The sequence below is a fragment of the Aspergillus aculeatinus genome, assembly GCF_003184765.1.
Source record: "Aspergillus aculeatinus CBS 121060 unplaced genomic scaffold BO66scaffold_2, whole genome shotgun sequence".
In the NCBI taxonomy this organism is placed as follows: Eukaryota; Fungi; Ascomycota; class Eurotiomycetes; order Eurotiales; family Aspergillaceae; genus Aspergillus; species Aspergillus aculeatinus.
The window spans coordinates 564,483-577,155 of NW_020291471.1; the positions used below are offsets into that span (position 1 = coordinate 564,483).

At 52.0% G+C, this 12,673-nt stretch overlaps 5 protein-coding genes across 5 annotated transcripts; 4 read left to right on the forward strand and 1 right to left on the reverse strand.

Annotated features, from left to right (window-relative positions):
- Nucleotides 1-1,031: 1,031 nt before the first annotated feature.
- On the forward strand, nt 1,032-3,874 carry BO66DRAFT_312251 (putative GTPase activating protein (Evi5); the record flags this gene model as incomplete). The annotated part of the gene is made up of 4 exons (XM_025643355.1): nt 1,032-1,424; nt 1,478-2,091; nt 2,142-2,498; nt 2,548-3,874. The coding sequence occupies 4 exons, from the start codon at nt 1,032-1,034 to the stop codon at nt 3,872-3,874; spliced, it is 2,691 nt and encodes an 896-aa protein (XP_025508703.1).
- A 278-nt stretch (nt 3,875-4,152) lies between these two features.
- BO66DRAFT_312155 (SDR family oxidoreductase) lies at nt 4,153-5,285 on the reverse strand (the record flags this gene model as incomplete). The annotated part of the gene is made up of 5 exons (XM_025643351.1): nt 4,153-4,236; nt 4,322-4,519; nt 4,645-5,025; nt 5,095-5,153; nt 5,210-5,285. 5 exons carry the CDS (start codon nt 5,283-5,285, stop codon nt 4,153-4,155), a joined length of 798 nt encoding a protein of 265 aa, XP_025508704.1.
- Nucleotides 5,286-6,298: 1,013 nt separating this feature from the next.
- BO66DRAFT_68681 (uncharacterized protein) lies at nt 6,299-7,955 on the forward strand. Its single transcript, XM_025653497.1, has 3 exons — nt 6,299-6,563; nt 6,624-6,860; nt 6,919-7,955. The coding sequence occupies exons 1-3, from the start codon at nt 6,403-6,405 to the stop codon at nt 7,508-7,510; spliced, it is 990 nt and encodes a 329-aa protein (XP_025508705.1). The 5' UTR covers nt 6,299-6,402; the 3' UTR covers nt 7,511-7,955.
- A 57-nt stretch (nt 7,956-8,012) lies between these two features.
- On the forward strand, nt 8,013-9,510 carry BO66DRAFT_311826 (kinase-like protein; the record flags this gene model as incomplete). The annotated part of the gene is made up of 5 exons (XM_025643338.1): nt 8,013-8,257; nt 8,325-8,659; nt 8,722-9,023; nt 9,090-9,255; nt 9,314-9,510. The coding sequence occupies 5 exons, from the start codon at nt 8,013-8,015 to the stop codon at nt 9,508-9,510; spliced, it is 1,245 nt and encodes a 414-aa protein (XP_025508706.1).
- Nucleotides 9,511-9,564: 54 nt separating this feature from the next.
- Nucleotides 9,565-10,561, forward strand: BO66DRAFT_68723 (DUF3140 domain-containing protein). Its single transcript, XM_025653498.1, has 4 exons — nt 9,565-9,655; nt 9,713-9,896; nt 9,973-10,095; nt 10,210-10,561. Exons 2-4 carry the CDS (start codon nt 9,868-9,870, stop codon nt 10,409-10,411), a joined length of 354 nt encoding a protein of 117 aa, XP_025508707.1. The 5' UTR covers nt 9,565-9,655; nt 9,713-9,867; the 3' UTR covers nt 10,412-10,561.
- Nucleotides 10,562-12,673: the final 2,112 nt, after the last annotated feature.

Consider the following 12,673-nt stretch of genomic DNA (forward strand, 5'->3'; position numbering starts at 1 on the left):
CATCTGCAGTGCTAGCGAACCCATAGTGGATCGATCGCTCAGGTGATGATACTGAGTAAGTCTGCAGTCGAACGGGTCTTGGAAATTGGATCGACTGGCTGCCGAATAAATTGGTGGTAAACTCAGAACGGGCTAGGATGGTGGAAACCTGGAAGAGCGTCATACAAGATAATAATAATTAATCAGGCGAAAATTGTTCATAGCTAACTAGTGTCCGGTCGAACAAAGAACGGAGTTCCGGGTTAGATCAGGCAATTTCCATGGTTCACAATGCGGACAGATATCAGACATCAGATTCCCATCTTTCGCGACATCTAGACAATTTGTGCATACACAGTAGTCCGGAGACACTGTAGAACGGAGGTAACCGAGCAAGCAACCGGAGTAATTCGTTGTCTAGCTGTTTGTTGGCGATAGGGATGATTATTGGCAAGCGATCGACGGGGCGAGGCTCGGTGGATGCCCTCAAAAACCGACGGCGGCCCCTGAGCAAATGGTAGACTAGAAGAGGGAGGAGGGGGGGAGGGGAGAAGAGGAGAGGAGGCAAGAGTGTCAGCGTTGCTAGTGGCCGACACTAACACTAAACCATTTCATCGCGACTCACTCTCTTGCTCACTTGATTCCCCAATTCTCGACCCTGAAACCTCCCCTCCTCTCTTCTCACCCCCCAAAATAACGCCGTCTCCCTTTCTCTTCTTCTTTCCTCCCCCCCTCTGGCCTTCCCTTTCCCATCATTTATCTGACCCCCCGTTCAGATCACCCAAACGACGAGCACAGGCGGTGATCACCTCTACTGACGGAGCAGAAGCGCCAATTCGACCCACGCAAGATATGCTGTCGCCATTGACGGCCCCTCTCCCGACTGCTCATCTTCCTTATCGCGTCTCGCTCTCGAATTAACCCCACCGTTCTTGTCGCGCTCATCAACAACCCCCCTCGCCCTATCAGCACCCCTGACGGCTAGATCTTTTCGAGGAATGTGCCAGCGGACTGCCTGAACAACATCCACCATCGCAATTTGAACAATCATAATGGCCTCAGAAAGCTCCGATAACACTCCATCGCACGTCCATTCGGACTCGACAAACACTGTGTCGCATGACACCGACTCAATGGTCACCGTACCATTGACTTCCAATTCAGAAGACACACAACCCGACTGGCGGACACTGAATATTCCTCCCACACCGATCGACATAATTACTCCGACAAGCGGGAACTCAAGCGACAAAGAGACTGACGCAAGAACCACACCGATTCAAGACCCACAAACATTCGAGTTACAGCCAGTTGCATACCGCGATGATGCCAGCTCGACTCGGTCCCGCCGCAGTAGTGGGGAACATGATCGACAAGATGCGGTGGATTGGGAGGAATTGGAGAAGACGGAAGAGCAGGAGCCCCGTTGTGAAGGATCAGACGAGGTATGTCTTCCAGAATGCGCTGTGGGAGTCACTCACAGACTGACATGGGCCAGTCAACCGCTCTGCTTTTAGCACGTCTTGAACAGGAGAACAATGCGCTGGCGACCAATCCCAAATCGGGTCTACCAAAGAAGACTCATGCACAGCAAGTGTCGCAAAGACCGTCTCGATCTCAGTCCCTGCATCAGATCAAGCGCCTGATCGATGAGGACCCCCGATCGTCCCTCCGATACTCGCAACTACCTCCTCCGCCTATGACTGAGTTGGAATTCTGGGCAGCCTTGGTTGCGGACTATCCACAGACAGCCCAGCGCCTACCAACCTTGACCTCGAACAAGATTAGAAGCGGTGTTCCTCCCCCGCTCCGCGGCGTCGTGTGGCCCAGCTTGGCTGGTGCTCGAGACTCGACCTTGTTATCAGAATATCAGAGGCTCTGTGGCGAAACAAGTCCGTATGAAGGGTTGATCGGCAAGGATATAGGGCGTAGCTTCCCCAATGTGGAGATGTTTCGTGACCCTAATGGTGAAGGACAGCAGATGCTCGGTCGGGTTTTGAAATGTTTCAGTCTCTACGACACGAAGATCGGCTACTGCCAAGGACTAGGCTTTGTCGTTGGTCCCTTGCTTATGCACATGACGGATGCAGAAGCATTCTGCGTGCTTGTGCGGTAAGTACTTCCACCACACGGAAACCTAGCTTCAATACTAATGGCTCCAGGTTAATGGATCATTATGACTTGCGGACTTGCTACCTCCCAGACCTCTCGGGCCTTCATCTTCGAGTGTATCAGTTCCAGAACCTCTTGTCTCGGTTACGACCGGGATTGTTTGCACACTTGGAGGCGCTCAACGTGGAGCCTGTCTATGTGTCGCAGTGGTTCTTATCATTTTTCGCTGTCGCATGCCCTCTTCCAATGCTTCTTCGCATTTACGATGTGATCTTTCTCGAGGGAGCTTGCGAGACCTTGATGCGTGTGGCTCTGTCACTCATGACGCGGAACGAAAAGAAGATAATGGCTTGCGCCGAGTTTGAGGACGTCATGCAGCTTCTGTTGTCTAGAAGTCTCTGGGATACGTATGTGAATTGTCATGAATACTTGAGAGTTTCAACTAATGATATACAGTTACGCTTGCCATGCAGATGAATTCGTTAACGACTTCGTCTCACTCACGTCGCTCGTTACGAAAGAAAGTCTCCAAGCCTTAGAAGCCAGCTACAATCAATCACAGGGTGTGCCGACCGGTATCTCTTTTCCCCAGATGCAAGCAACGGCCTCACGGTTCCTGGGGCGGCTCTGGGCGGGCTCTTCCCACAACTCCACCAAGTCGGTTAATCTCAACCCTAACGCCGCTAGCGCGGCTATCCGGCGATCGGCGTCTAAACAAAGCATGACATCCACACTTAACTCGGTCGAATCGACATCCGATGCCAGCACAGCACCGACAGAGCTATCGACGGACGCACCGAAGCCGCGCGCAAAATCTGCAATGTCGCAACACAAAGATCGTGATCTCCATACACAGATCGAGGATCTCTTGATGGCTCTGAGCGATCTCCAGCGCCAACATGCGGATCTCACACGTGAGCTGCAGCAAGAGCGAGAGGAACGCGAGGAAGACCAAGCGCTGGCCAAGTCAATGCTGCAGTACATCAAACAAACCAGCGATGAGCCTCCAATGGACCTGGTCCATAAGGCAGACGCACGCTTCGCCACGGTAGAATCTGCCAAGCATGTTCCGATGGATCAGACCAAGCAACAACTTCGTGATGACCTCAAGCGATGGAAGGAGATGCATGCTACGGAGGCCAGTCGGTGCTCAGGCCTGACCCGGCGTATTGACGAGATTGACAAAGACAATTCGTCATTGCGGGAGCAGCTCCGCGAAGCCCGTGGCCGCATCCAAGATAGCTATCGGGAGCGACAGCGTCTGGAACGCATGGTGCGCGAGCTGCGGACTGTCAAGACCCGCAATTCGGATACTCCGCCGGAATCATATGGATCTCCCACGAGCGACACAAGCGAAGGATATACGAGTACGGGTCTGCGAGAACTCAAACTGGTACGCACGAATTCGCAGAAGAGCCACAAGAGCACAACATTCAACAAGCGGTCGAGCAGCTTGGGGCTGCAATCAGTCCTGGCGATGGAAAACAACAAGCCGGCCGCGGAAGAAGCATTGCTTTTGGAACTGGTGAATGCAAAGACGGCCGAGGCAGTGGCACGCCAGGAACTCGAAGAGGTCAAGGGAGCGCTCGACGCACTGCGCAAGGTGGTTTTGCGAAATGGTCAAAACACAGAAGCTCGACTCTCATTCCTGGGCCGGTCATCATCTAGTCTGGGTATACCTTTATCCAAAGCACCCGCAGAGCCTGCCAATGGGGGCGGGCTCTTCAGTGGCTGGGGACGACGAGCGGTGTCAACAAGCAATGAGACTTTTGATGGTCGGTAGGGAATTGAGAATTGAGAATACACCTGGAACTTCGGACTATGTATGTGCTTGATGCGGGACTATATCACGAGGTGTCTCAGATTGGTGTAGACGAGATTCGGTGTCGGACTGTTATGATATCCATGTATACGTATATTTGTATAGCTAGACTAGAGTTGCTGCATCCTCTTACCTTAATTTCATGGCCAAGAGAAAACCAAAAGAAAGAAGATGATGAGATAGTATAATACCTGAGCCATACATCCATCCTCGACTCTCTTCCGGCTCCGTTGGATGCATCATGGAAGCGTATACCCTCCATCAATCACAAGATTCGCCCCAGTCATATAACTCGACGCATCCGACGCGCAGAACACATACGCCTAACCAACCCCAACGAATCCTGTCAGCATCCGCATTTGCTTCAAAGTTTTACAAGACGCATCCAAAAAGGGCAAAAGAGCTTACCCCCTTCAACTCATAAGCGTCGGCCATCCGCTGCGCCGGAATCATACCAAACCACTTCTCCCGCCACTCCTGCGGATGGATGTCCAAGATATCCGTCTCGATGAACCCGGGCGAGATGCAATTCACACGACAGAAATCCACCCACTCGACGGCCAGGCATTTGGCCATTTGCACGACGCCCGCTTTCGAAGCATTATACTAGACCGGTCCCAACGAAGACATATTCATCAGCGCAGCCCTTCGATTGGCTCCTTGCACGGCTCACTCTGGTCCAGCTCACTCCGATCTCATCACAGGAAGACTCTGGGGAAGGAAGAACATACAGCAGCCTGCCTCTGCGGCACATTAACCAGCGTCGCGCTGACCGACGCCGTGAAGATGACATTCCCATGGCCCTGGGCCCTGAAGATCCGCGCGGCGGCCTGGGCGGTCCAGAAGGCGCCGTCGAGGTTGACCTTCATGATCTCGTGCCATTGCGCGGGCGTGTACTCCTCCGCCGGGACGTTGGAGACGATCCCCGAGTTCACCACGATGATGTCGAGCCGCGAGAAGTCGGTGGCGATCTGTTGGATGGTGGCGGCGATGGAGGCTTGGTCGGAGACGTCGGCACGGTAGGCGCTGGCCTTGATGTTGTGGGCGGAGGCCAGGGTCGATGCGAGGGTCGTCGCGGTTTCCGGGGAGGAGCTGTTGTAGATTATTGCGATCTGTTTGGGGGATGAGATTGTTAGGGGGCGGGATGGTGCTGGGTTGGGAAGGGGGTGGAGGCGGCTCACGTCGGCTCCTGCTTCTGCTAGGGCTGTCGAGACTTCTAGGCCGATGCCCCGGGCGCCGCCTGTTGTTTGGTTGGTGAGAGAGAGCTGGATGGTTGGGATGGAGATACTGTTGTACCTGTGATGGCGGCGACTTTGCCGGTTAGGTCGAAGGATTTGAGAACAGTCTTGTTTTCGGGCTTGGCGAGGACCATCTTGGGTGCTTGGAAGATGGTTTATAGGTGTAGGATGTTGGTAGAAGTAAAGTAAAGCTTGGATCGAGATCGTGGGGTAGTTTCTATAGAGTGTGAAGGTGAGGGTGGAGAGGATCGAAATACCCCGCCTGTCGGAGGCTCTCCGAGCTCTTCTCTCTTCTCTCTTCTCTCTCTCCGCCTCCCCTTCGCTGTCTGAAGCTTTGACCCGATACGTCCATTTTCGATCAGTGTCTATTGATGTTGTATCTGAAGATAGTCCTGATCTCTTTGATAAGAGTCATGTGCTGACAGTCCTGGTATAGTTGACAGGAAGCCAGTCGAAGCTATCGCAAAAGACGCAGCGAAGACCATCACTCCCACCACAACAAGCGAAAAGAAGGCCCCTCACTTATCACACATAACGCAGAGCCTGGTGCTTCAGGGCTGATGAGTCTCATGCTAATGCTGGATCTTGAATATGCTACAAGGCGGAAGGAATGTGAATTTCGAGCCTTCAAGCCTAAATGCGACACGAGATCATACAAGACGAATGATGCGCTCCCACACAGAGCTGTGGATAGCATCGAGTAAGTTCAGGCAGAAGGATATTTAACATCCGAGACCCAATGATATTTGGAATTTCCGACCTCGGGCTTGATGGCGCTAAGCGTCCCTACGTGGCGGCCATGGCAGCCTATGATTTTCAACTCCAAGCGCGACACAGGAGCCTCCAACACGAAGAAGCTCATCTAATCAGAGTTAACGATGACAGTCCGTGTCTGTGGCTTGGGCATCGCCAATTGACATTCCCGAGGCACGAGGCGTCAATGCCATTCGATGAACATCTGCCACCAGCCCGCATTGACAGTGTCGATCATCCCACCGGGTCGGAAATGCTGTCCCCAGAAGCTCCCCTGCCACTGGCTGCATTAATCACAGCCCCGATAGTGCTTCGTGGGATGAACAACTTTGCGTCATCGTCGCGGGGTCATGAGGCGGTTCATCTGACCGAAAATCTTTAATGCACCTTCTTTTCGTATTTAGACGTTCAAGCTCCTGAAATGTGTGACATCGAGAATCTGGAACAGCATTCGAATTGACTTTACATCTATAGTCAACACAAACACTGATTGTATCGATGGTGGAGCGCAATATCAGTCTCCTCAGCCTTGATGGCGGGGGAGTTAGGAGCCTCTCTTCACTTTACATTCTCAAACACATCATGGAATCTATTGATGGCGAGAATACGCCGCGGCCATGCGACTATTTTGATCTCATCGGAGGTTCGGGCTCGGGCGGGTAAGCTGATCTTGCGCAATAACTGCACAGCAGCATCGGTCGCCAGCTGAACTACTATAGATTGATCGCGATAATGCTAGGTCGCCTGAAGATGGACATTGACCAGTGTATCAATGCCTACCGTCGACTCCTGAAATTTGTCTTCGCGCGCAAAAGACATATCCCTTTCACAAGCAACCTGTGCAGGCAGTCGAAATACGATGGACGAAGGGTGGAATCGGCGATGAAAGCAATTCTTCACGAGCTTGGGTATGAGGACGATGTGCTTCTGAGGGACATTGATACTTCGTGCAGAGTGTAAGCATGCTGTCGAATTTATCATTCTCTTCAAGTTGGCAAGACTGACCCGACGAAGCTTTGCCTGCGTTACAGACGACGGATCCAAACGAAACTCTGCCCCCTTGACGAGCTACCCCAGCAAATATTGCTCCAACGAGCTGTTCAAGACCGCGAAGGTGTGGCAAGCAGGGAAAGCGAGTATGTCCACACCACCACTGTTCGACCCCGTTCCGATCGGGCCCAGCGGACGACAGTTCTACAACAGTACCACCGAAGCGAATAACCCGGTGCGGGAGGTCTGGATAGAAGCCAGAGGAATCTGGCCTTCAGGATCGTTGGACAGCCAGATCCAATGTCTGATATCGATTGGAACCGGCGTACCGTCGATCAAACGGCTCAATAAGTCGATGTTCGGCTTGATAAAGACGATGCCCAAGGACTATGTCGATACGGAAAGGGACATGAATAAGTTCATCAGGGAGCATACCGAGCTGGATGATGCAAGCCGCCTATTTCGCTTCGATGTGCCAAACGGACTGGCGGAGATAGGTCTCGATGGTGCTGATGAGCTTGATACGATTATTGATGCCACCCAAGATTACCTCGCCAAGGAGCTCGTTTACAAGCAGATTCAGCGGTGCGGAATTGCCCTTGGCGGCTTTCGGTAGACCGACTGCCTGGTATCTGTTTGCCGGCCAATCCATGCTTGGGCTAGGATGGTTTAGAGCGCGAGATAGCCACTCTGAGTACCCGGTGGTAGCGAGCCTTCGACCAGGAAGCTCAGTAACTGAGAAGTTCTTGTAGAATCCCTTCGTGAAGTGCACTGGGCCTCTGAAAACATGTGATCTTCGGAAGGAAACAGGCTGCCCCCGGTCAGACGCTTCTATAGATTGTTGTGGATCTTGTTTTTCCATCATGAATTGTGCAACAGCGATGCCTGCACATTCGTGATATCTGAATTCATGTCTGTTATGAAGGAAGTAACCATCAAGACAGTCTAGATCACTGTTTGGCGAAGCTGTCTCACGTGACAGGCGATCCTTGTCACCTTATCCAGCTCCCTTTCTTGCACCATCCCGTCACCCTGATTGATGCAGGTTTGATCGCCCACATCATGAGACACAGCTCTGACACGAATTTCGAAACAGCAGATTGGTTAAGATATATATGATGCTGAGGTCATTGATACGCTCGTTACCCCGGCTTAGACCGACATGGAAGCCCCTTGATTTCTCCAACGCGAACTTCGTTCCTATCCCGTCCAGTCAGAAAGTCGAAGAGGAGACTATACCTGACTATGCTGCATCACACTACTATCCGACTCGGGTAGGTGAAGTTCTCAAAAACCAATATCAGATTGTGGGAAAACTCGGATTCGGGACCAGCTCGACTGTGTGGCTTGCGCGGGACATGAAGTGAGCACTCCATGCTACTTATAGATCCGGAACTTTCAAAATAACCCGTCGATGAGCTAAACATCAGCTACCATCGCTGCGTGACCCTCAAAATCTACATCACAGCTGCATCGATTGGGCAGCATCTGGATGATGAGCTTAACATGTACCGGCGTATAGAAAGGGGTTCAAAAAAGCACCCAGGTCGTGGCGCTGTCAGGCCACTACTTGACTCGTTTGATATCAATGGACCCCACGATAAGCATCGTTGCCTTGTACATCCTCCTTTATGGGAGAATGTCTTGGCCTTCTTGTACCGGAATCCGGTGCGGAAGCTGCCTGTGCCTGTCCTCGCATTCATCCTTAAGCGCCTATTCTTAGCGCTAGATTATCTGCATACCGAGTGCCAGATCATACATACTGGTATACGTTCCTCCGGAGCCTTGAACTGTCTCATCACTGTACTAATACCTCAAGTCTATCAGATATCAAGGCCGACAATATCATGTTCGGGGTTGGGGATGAATCTGTCTTTCGTGGTCTTGTTCAAGAAGAGCTTGAAACCCCTAGTCCAAGGAAAGAACTCGATGGCAGAACTATCTACATGTCCCGGGAGCTGGGGTTGCCTGGGGAATGGGGTGCCCCGGTCCTTTGTGACTTTGGCTCAGCTGTGCCTGGTGATATGGAGCACCTAGAGGATATTCAGCCTGATATCTATCGGGCACCGGAAGTGATTCTCAAGGCCCCCTGGACGTACAGTGTTGACATCTGGAATGTTGGTTGCATGGTAGGCGAATGACGCTGATGATCCTGGCTGCGTGCGAGCTTTCTGACGTTCTCTCTTCTCTCACAGATCTGGAATGTGTTTGAAGGCGGATCCCTGTTCACCGGATACGACCCAGAATATCAGACGTATCGAAGTAGGGCCCATCTCGCAGAGATCATTCGCCTGCTTGGACCTCCTCCACCCAGTCTGCTTGCTCGAGGCAGACTAAAGCACAAGTTCTTCTCCGATGAAGGTAAGGTAATCTCCACCGTGAAACGTTCTATGTTTGCTCACCCCGTCTGGCATTACAGGTGAATTCTGTGCTGGTATTCCATTGCAAGAACCAATCTCGCTTGAGCAGAGGGAAACGACCCTTGAAGGGCAGGAAAAGGCCGATTTCTTGCGCTTGATGCGGAAGATGTTGCAGTGGGACCCTGCTCGGCATAGCTCAGCGAGAGAATTGTTGGAGGATGAGTGGATTTGTAGGCATACTCGCAATTCAACATGAGGGACTTTATAGCGCACAGCGTATTCATGTTATGCTGCATTATCTGCCTTCGAGGCTACCTAGAAATGGTTCGCTCGGTAACCGAGTTGCCCCGAACCACGAAAGTCCAACCAGACTCGAGGTCGATCAAACTCTACCTGACTTGGTGAGTAATTCTCCGCAGAAACCTCTGATAGAATCTCGGAACCGACCGCGTTTGCAGCCAGCTCAGATGCACTACACACGATGACGCCGGTGTTTGTTCGAGGAAAAGGGTGACGTCACGCCCACCCAGCCGAAGGTACAAAACAGCTGGTAATTCAACCACACTTCTGGTCCCCAAGCACACAAAACCAATCCCAATAAACCAACTTCAAAATGGTTAAAAGCAAGGACACAGTTATCGAGTAAGCATCAAAACCAACATGTCCACTAGCTACTCCAATGAAAGTAGCGCTGATCAGGGAAAAACCAAAACCCCAGCGAATTCAACGAGCTGGTCAACATGACCCCCAACGAGCTCCGCGATTGGCTCCAAGAGGAACAGTCCCAATCCTCCGGCTGGAGCAAGAACAGTGAGTCAGGCGAGACGATCGGGCATGAGAGGTAAGCCGCACCCTTCATTTTATTTTCTTTTTGCGTCAGGGATCATCCTTGTAGCCCTGCGTGTAATGTCGCATGTATGCTGAGCTTGAGTGTGTCTTTTCCCGCATTTGATAGTGGTCGCAAAATCGTGGATATCCTCGAAAGCAACCCGTCCAAGGATGCCTCCAAGTACTCGGATGAGGACATCGATCATATGCGGAAGGTGGTGTCATACTGCAAGCGGCATCTGGCCCAGGAGGAGACCGCGAAGCAGGACACGGATAGTAAGAGCTATCGGTCGCTGAAGAACTGGGGTCATGATCCGCTGAAGGAATGAGGGACTGTTACTTGTTCTGGAAGGGGTTTTGTTTCTGGGTTGGACGTGTATAAATAGGTTACGGGTATGGTTATTGTGTGGATATAGTGTGAACTTTGTAAGACTGGCCTCGTTGAGCTTTAGCTGTTTTTAGGTGTAATGCTGTTGCGTTAGATGGGGCGTAGAGGCGCAGGGGGTATTTAGTTAACTAGTCAAGCAGGAATTGTCCTATTTTGAGGCGTTGCATAGTTCTGATCTGACGCCGAAAGGAGGTGTCGAGAATCGCGCGTTGCAGTACCGCTTCTACCTTCTTCTTCTAAATGCTCATTAAACTTATAATGCCTGTCAGGATAGATCGAAGCTATGGAGCTAGTCGACTCACTAGATATATCCTCATATATCTCACGTACGGACCGGTCGCACTAACGGCGGTGCTGCACGCAGGCGTCGGCGTATGTCGATCGGCTATTGCCATTAACTCCGTAGAATCATCTCCCTTAGTAAATGATCCCTGTGGGGTGTGATCTCTTGCTCCAAGTGGGCGGAAATAGCAACCATTGCAAGCGAGCCAACGGTGGGAATCGTCGGTTCATCAGCATCGCTTGTGCTTGTAGTCCTTTCGGACTCCCTCTATTTCCCCTCTTCCTTCACAGCAGTCCATCATACCAACAAGACATCGTGTGTATGATGTATCTGCGGTGCCGAGAAAACAAAACTCTGGCGTAGCTGAGCAGGAGTACGTAATTGGCGTCGCGATAGCTTCACATTACCCCGGCTAGTCCCCGCACAGGCCGCTCGGCTTCGCGCAAGTACACTCTGGCGAGAGCCGAGCTCAGAGGCTTCTAGATCTCTGACTTGGAGGTCTTGGTTTCTCTTGTCAGTTTGCCGACTTCTGGTACTCAAGGTATGTCCCACACCGTAAGAATTGCAAGAACTGGGATGACCGCTTGGCTGGCCTTTCACATGCTGCAGCGTCGAGGAAATCATTGCACGGTCTTTTGCGGGAAACAGGGCAGAGCGTTGTGGATGGAATGGGGGCAATCTGGCGATATACGAGACGGCAATCTAGTCTGGTCTCTTATCATGAGCTCTGCTTGCGGCCAAGATTATCCCAAGAACTTGGGGAAAAGGTCAAAACAAAGGTGAAGGCGGAGATGGCGTGATCCCCAACAACGTGGGGAATGCCCGCCAGTGTGCCTGCCCGTCAAGGATCGCCATCTTCGGTTAACTCTCCCAGCTGCTTGCTTTTCCCTCCTCATCCTCCCACCAACCCACCAACCCACCAACCCACCAACAACTCTAGCCCCCTCACCCCGGTCACTCCCTCTCCACAGCTCCAGCACTAAATTGCCGATCCTTGATCTTGCTTATCAGCTAGTATGTAACTACTAGTGCGTCTACCAGAACCTCAGCAGCCTGACTTCTACTCGTCCATCGAGGTCCTGATTTCACGATTGGCTGTCATGCCACGATCTGGGGGTCAACAACTTGGCACCCACCCCCGACTGCATTACTGGCTAAGAAAAACTCCTTTGCATCTTAGGTGGTCATCCGAATACGATGTACAATCACTGGAAGGCATTTCGCACCCAGAAGAAAAAGAATTAAACAACCCAAGGCTCCACGTGTGCCGCGTCTTGGTGGTGCTTAGCAGGCGGTCCTAATGCCCAATAGCACAAGTTAGCACGATTTCTAAGCGGCATCTTCTCAACACTAGCTGTTAGAACACGCGATCTCACTCTACTAGTTCCCAGTGGTAATCATGGGCAGAATATTCCCAACGATCTCCAATAAGGAACGACTGATCACAAGATCCCCAGCTCCAGCAGGTCGCCTCAGTACTGGACCAGGAATAGTGCAGGACCAAGACTCCACCGTGGCAGCTGAACACACACAGCAAGAAGCGTAGTTCATGCTACTAAGTCTCTGGATATCGGATGTTTTCGTGAATAGTCTTGCTCTCGTCACGTTTCCCCCATATTTGTTCTTACGCAGTTATTACGCCTCTCTACCACCAGGACTCGGTCTAACGAAGGCGCAGCGCGCACTTGGTTGGCTTCAGAATCTGCCGGGCACGTGGCGGAGTGCACCGCGCGGGTCGGTCCTTTGTGCGTGCGACATGATTCATTTCCCCCCGAACCGAGAGAGCGTTACTCAGACATGGCCATTGCCGTTGGGCCGGTTCATCCGAGGCCATAGTAGCTGGAATCCAGATTCGCCAATTGGAACCCACCGCAAGGCATTCTGCGCGCCATGAGCGCGCGACCGTATCTTCTCGAGCCC

Coding starts and splice junctions, on each gene's coding strand:
- BO66DRAFT_68681 (XM_025653497.1), top strand. CDS start 6,403: ATGGTGGAGCGCAATATCAGTCTCCTCAGCCTTGATGGCGGGGGAGTT. Junction 6,564..6,623: donor GGAGGTTCGGGCTCGGGCGG/GTAAGCTGATCT, acceptor GAACTACTATAG/ATTGATCGCGATAATGCTAG. Junction 6,861..6,918: donor ATTGATACTTCGTGCAGAGT/GTAAGCATGCTG, acceptor GACCCGACGAAG/CTTTGCCTGCGTTACAGACG.
- BO66DRAFT_68723 (XM_025653498.1), top strand. CDS start 9,868: ATGGTTAAAAGCAAGGACACAGTTATCGA. Junction 9,897..9,972: donor AGCAAGGACACAGTTATCGA/GTAAGCATCAAA, acceptor CCAAAACCCCAG/CGAATTCAACGAGCTGGTCA. Junction 10,096..10,209: donor GAGACGATCGGGCATGAGAG/GTAAGCCGCACC, acceptor CGCATTTGATAG/TGGTCGCAAAATCGTGGATA.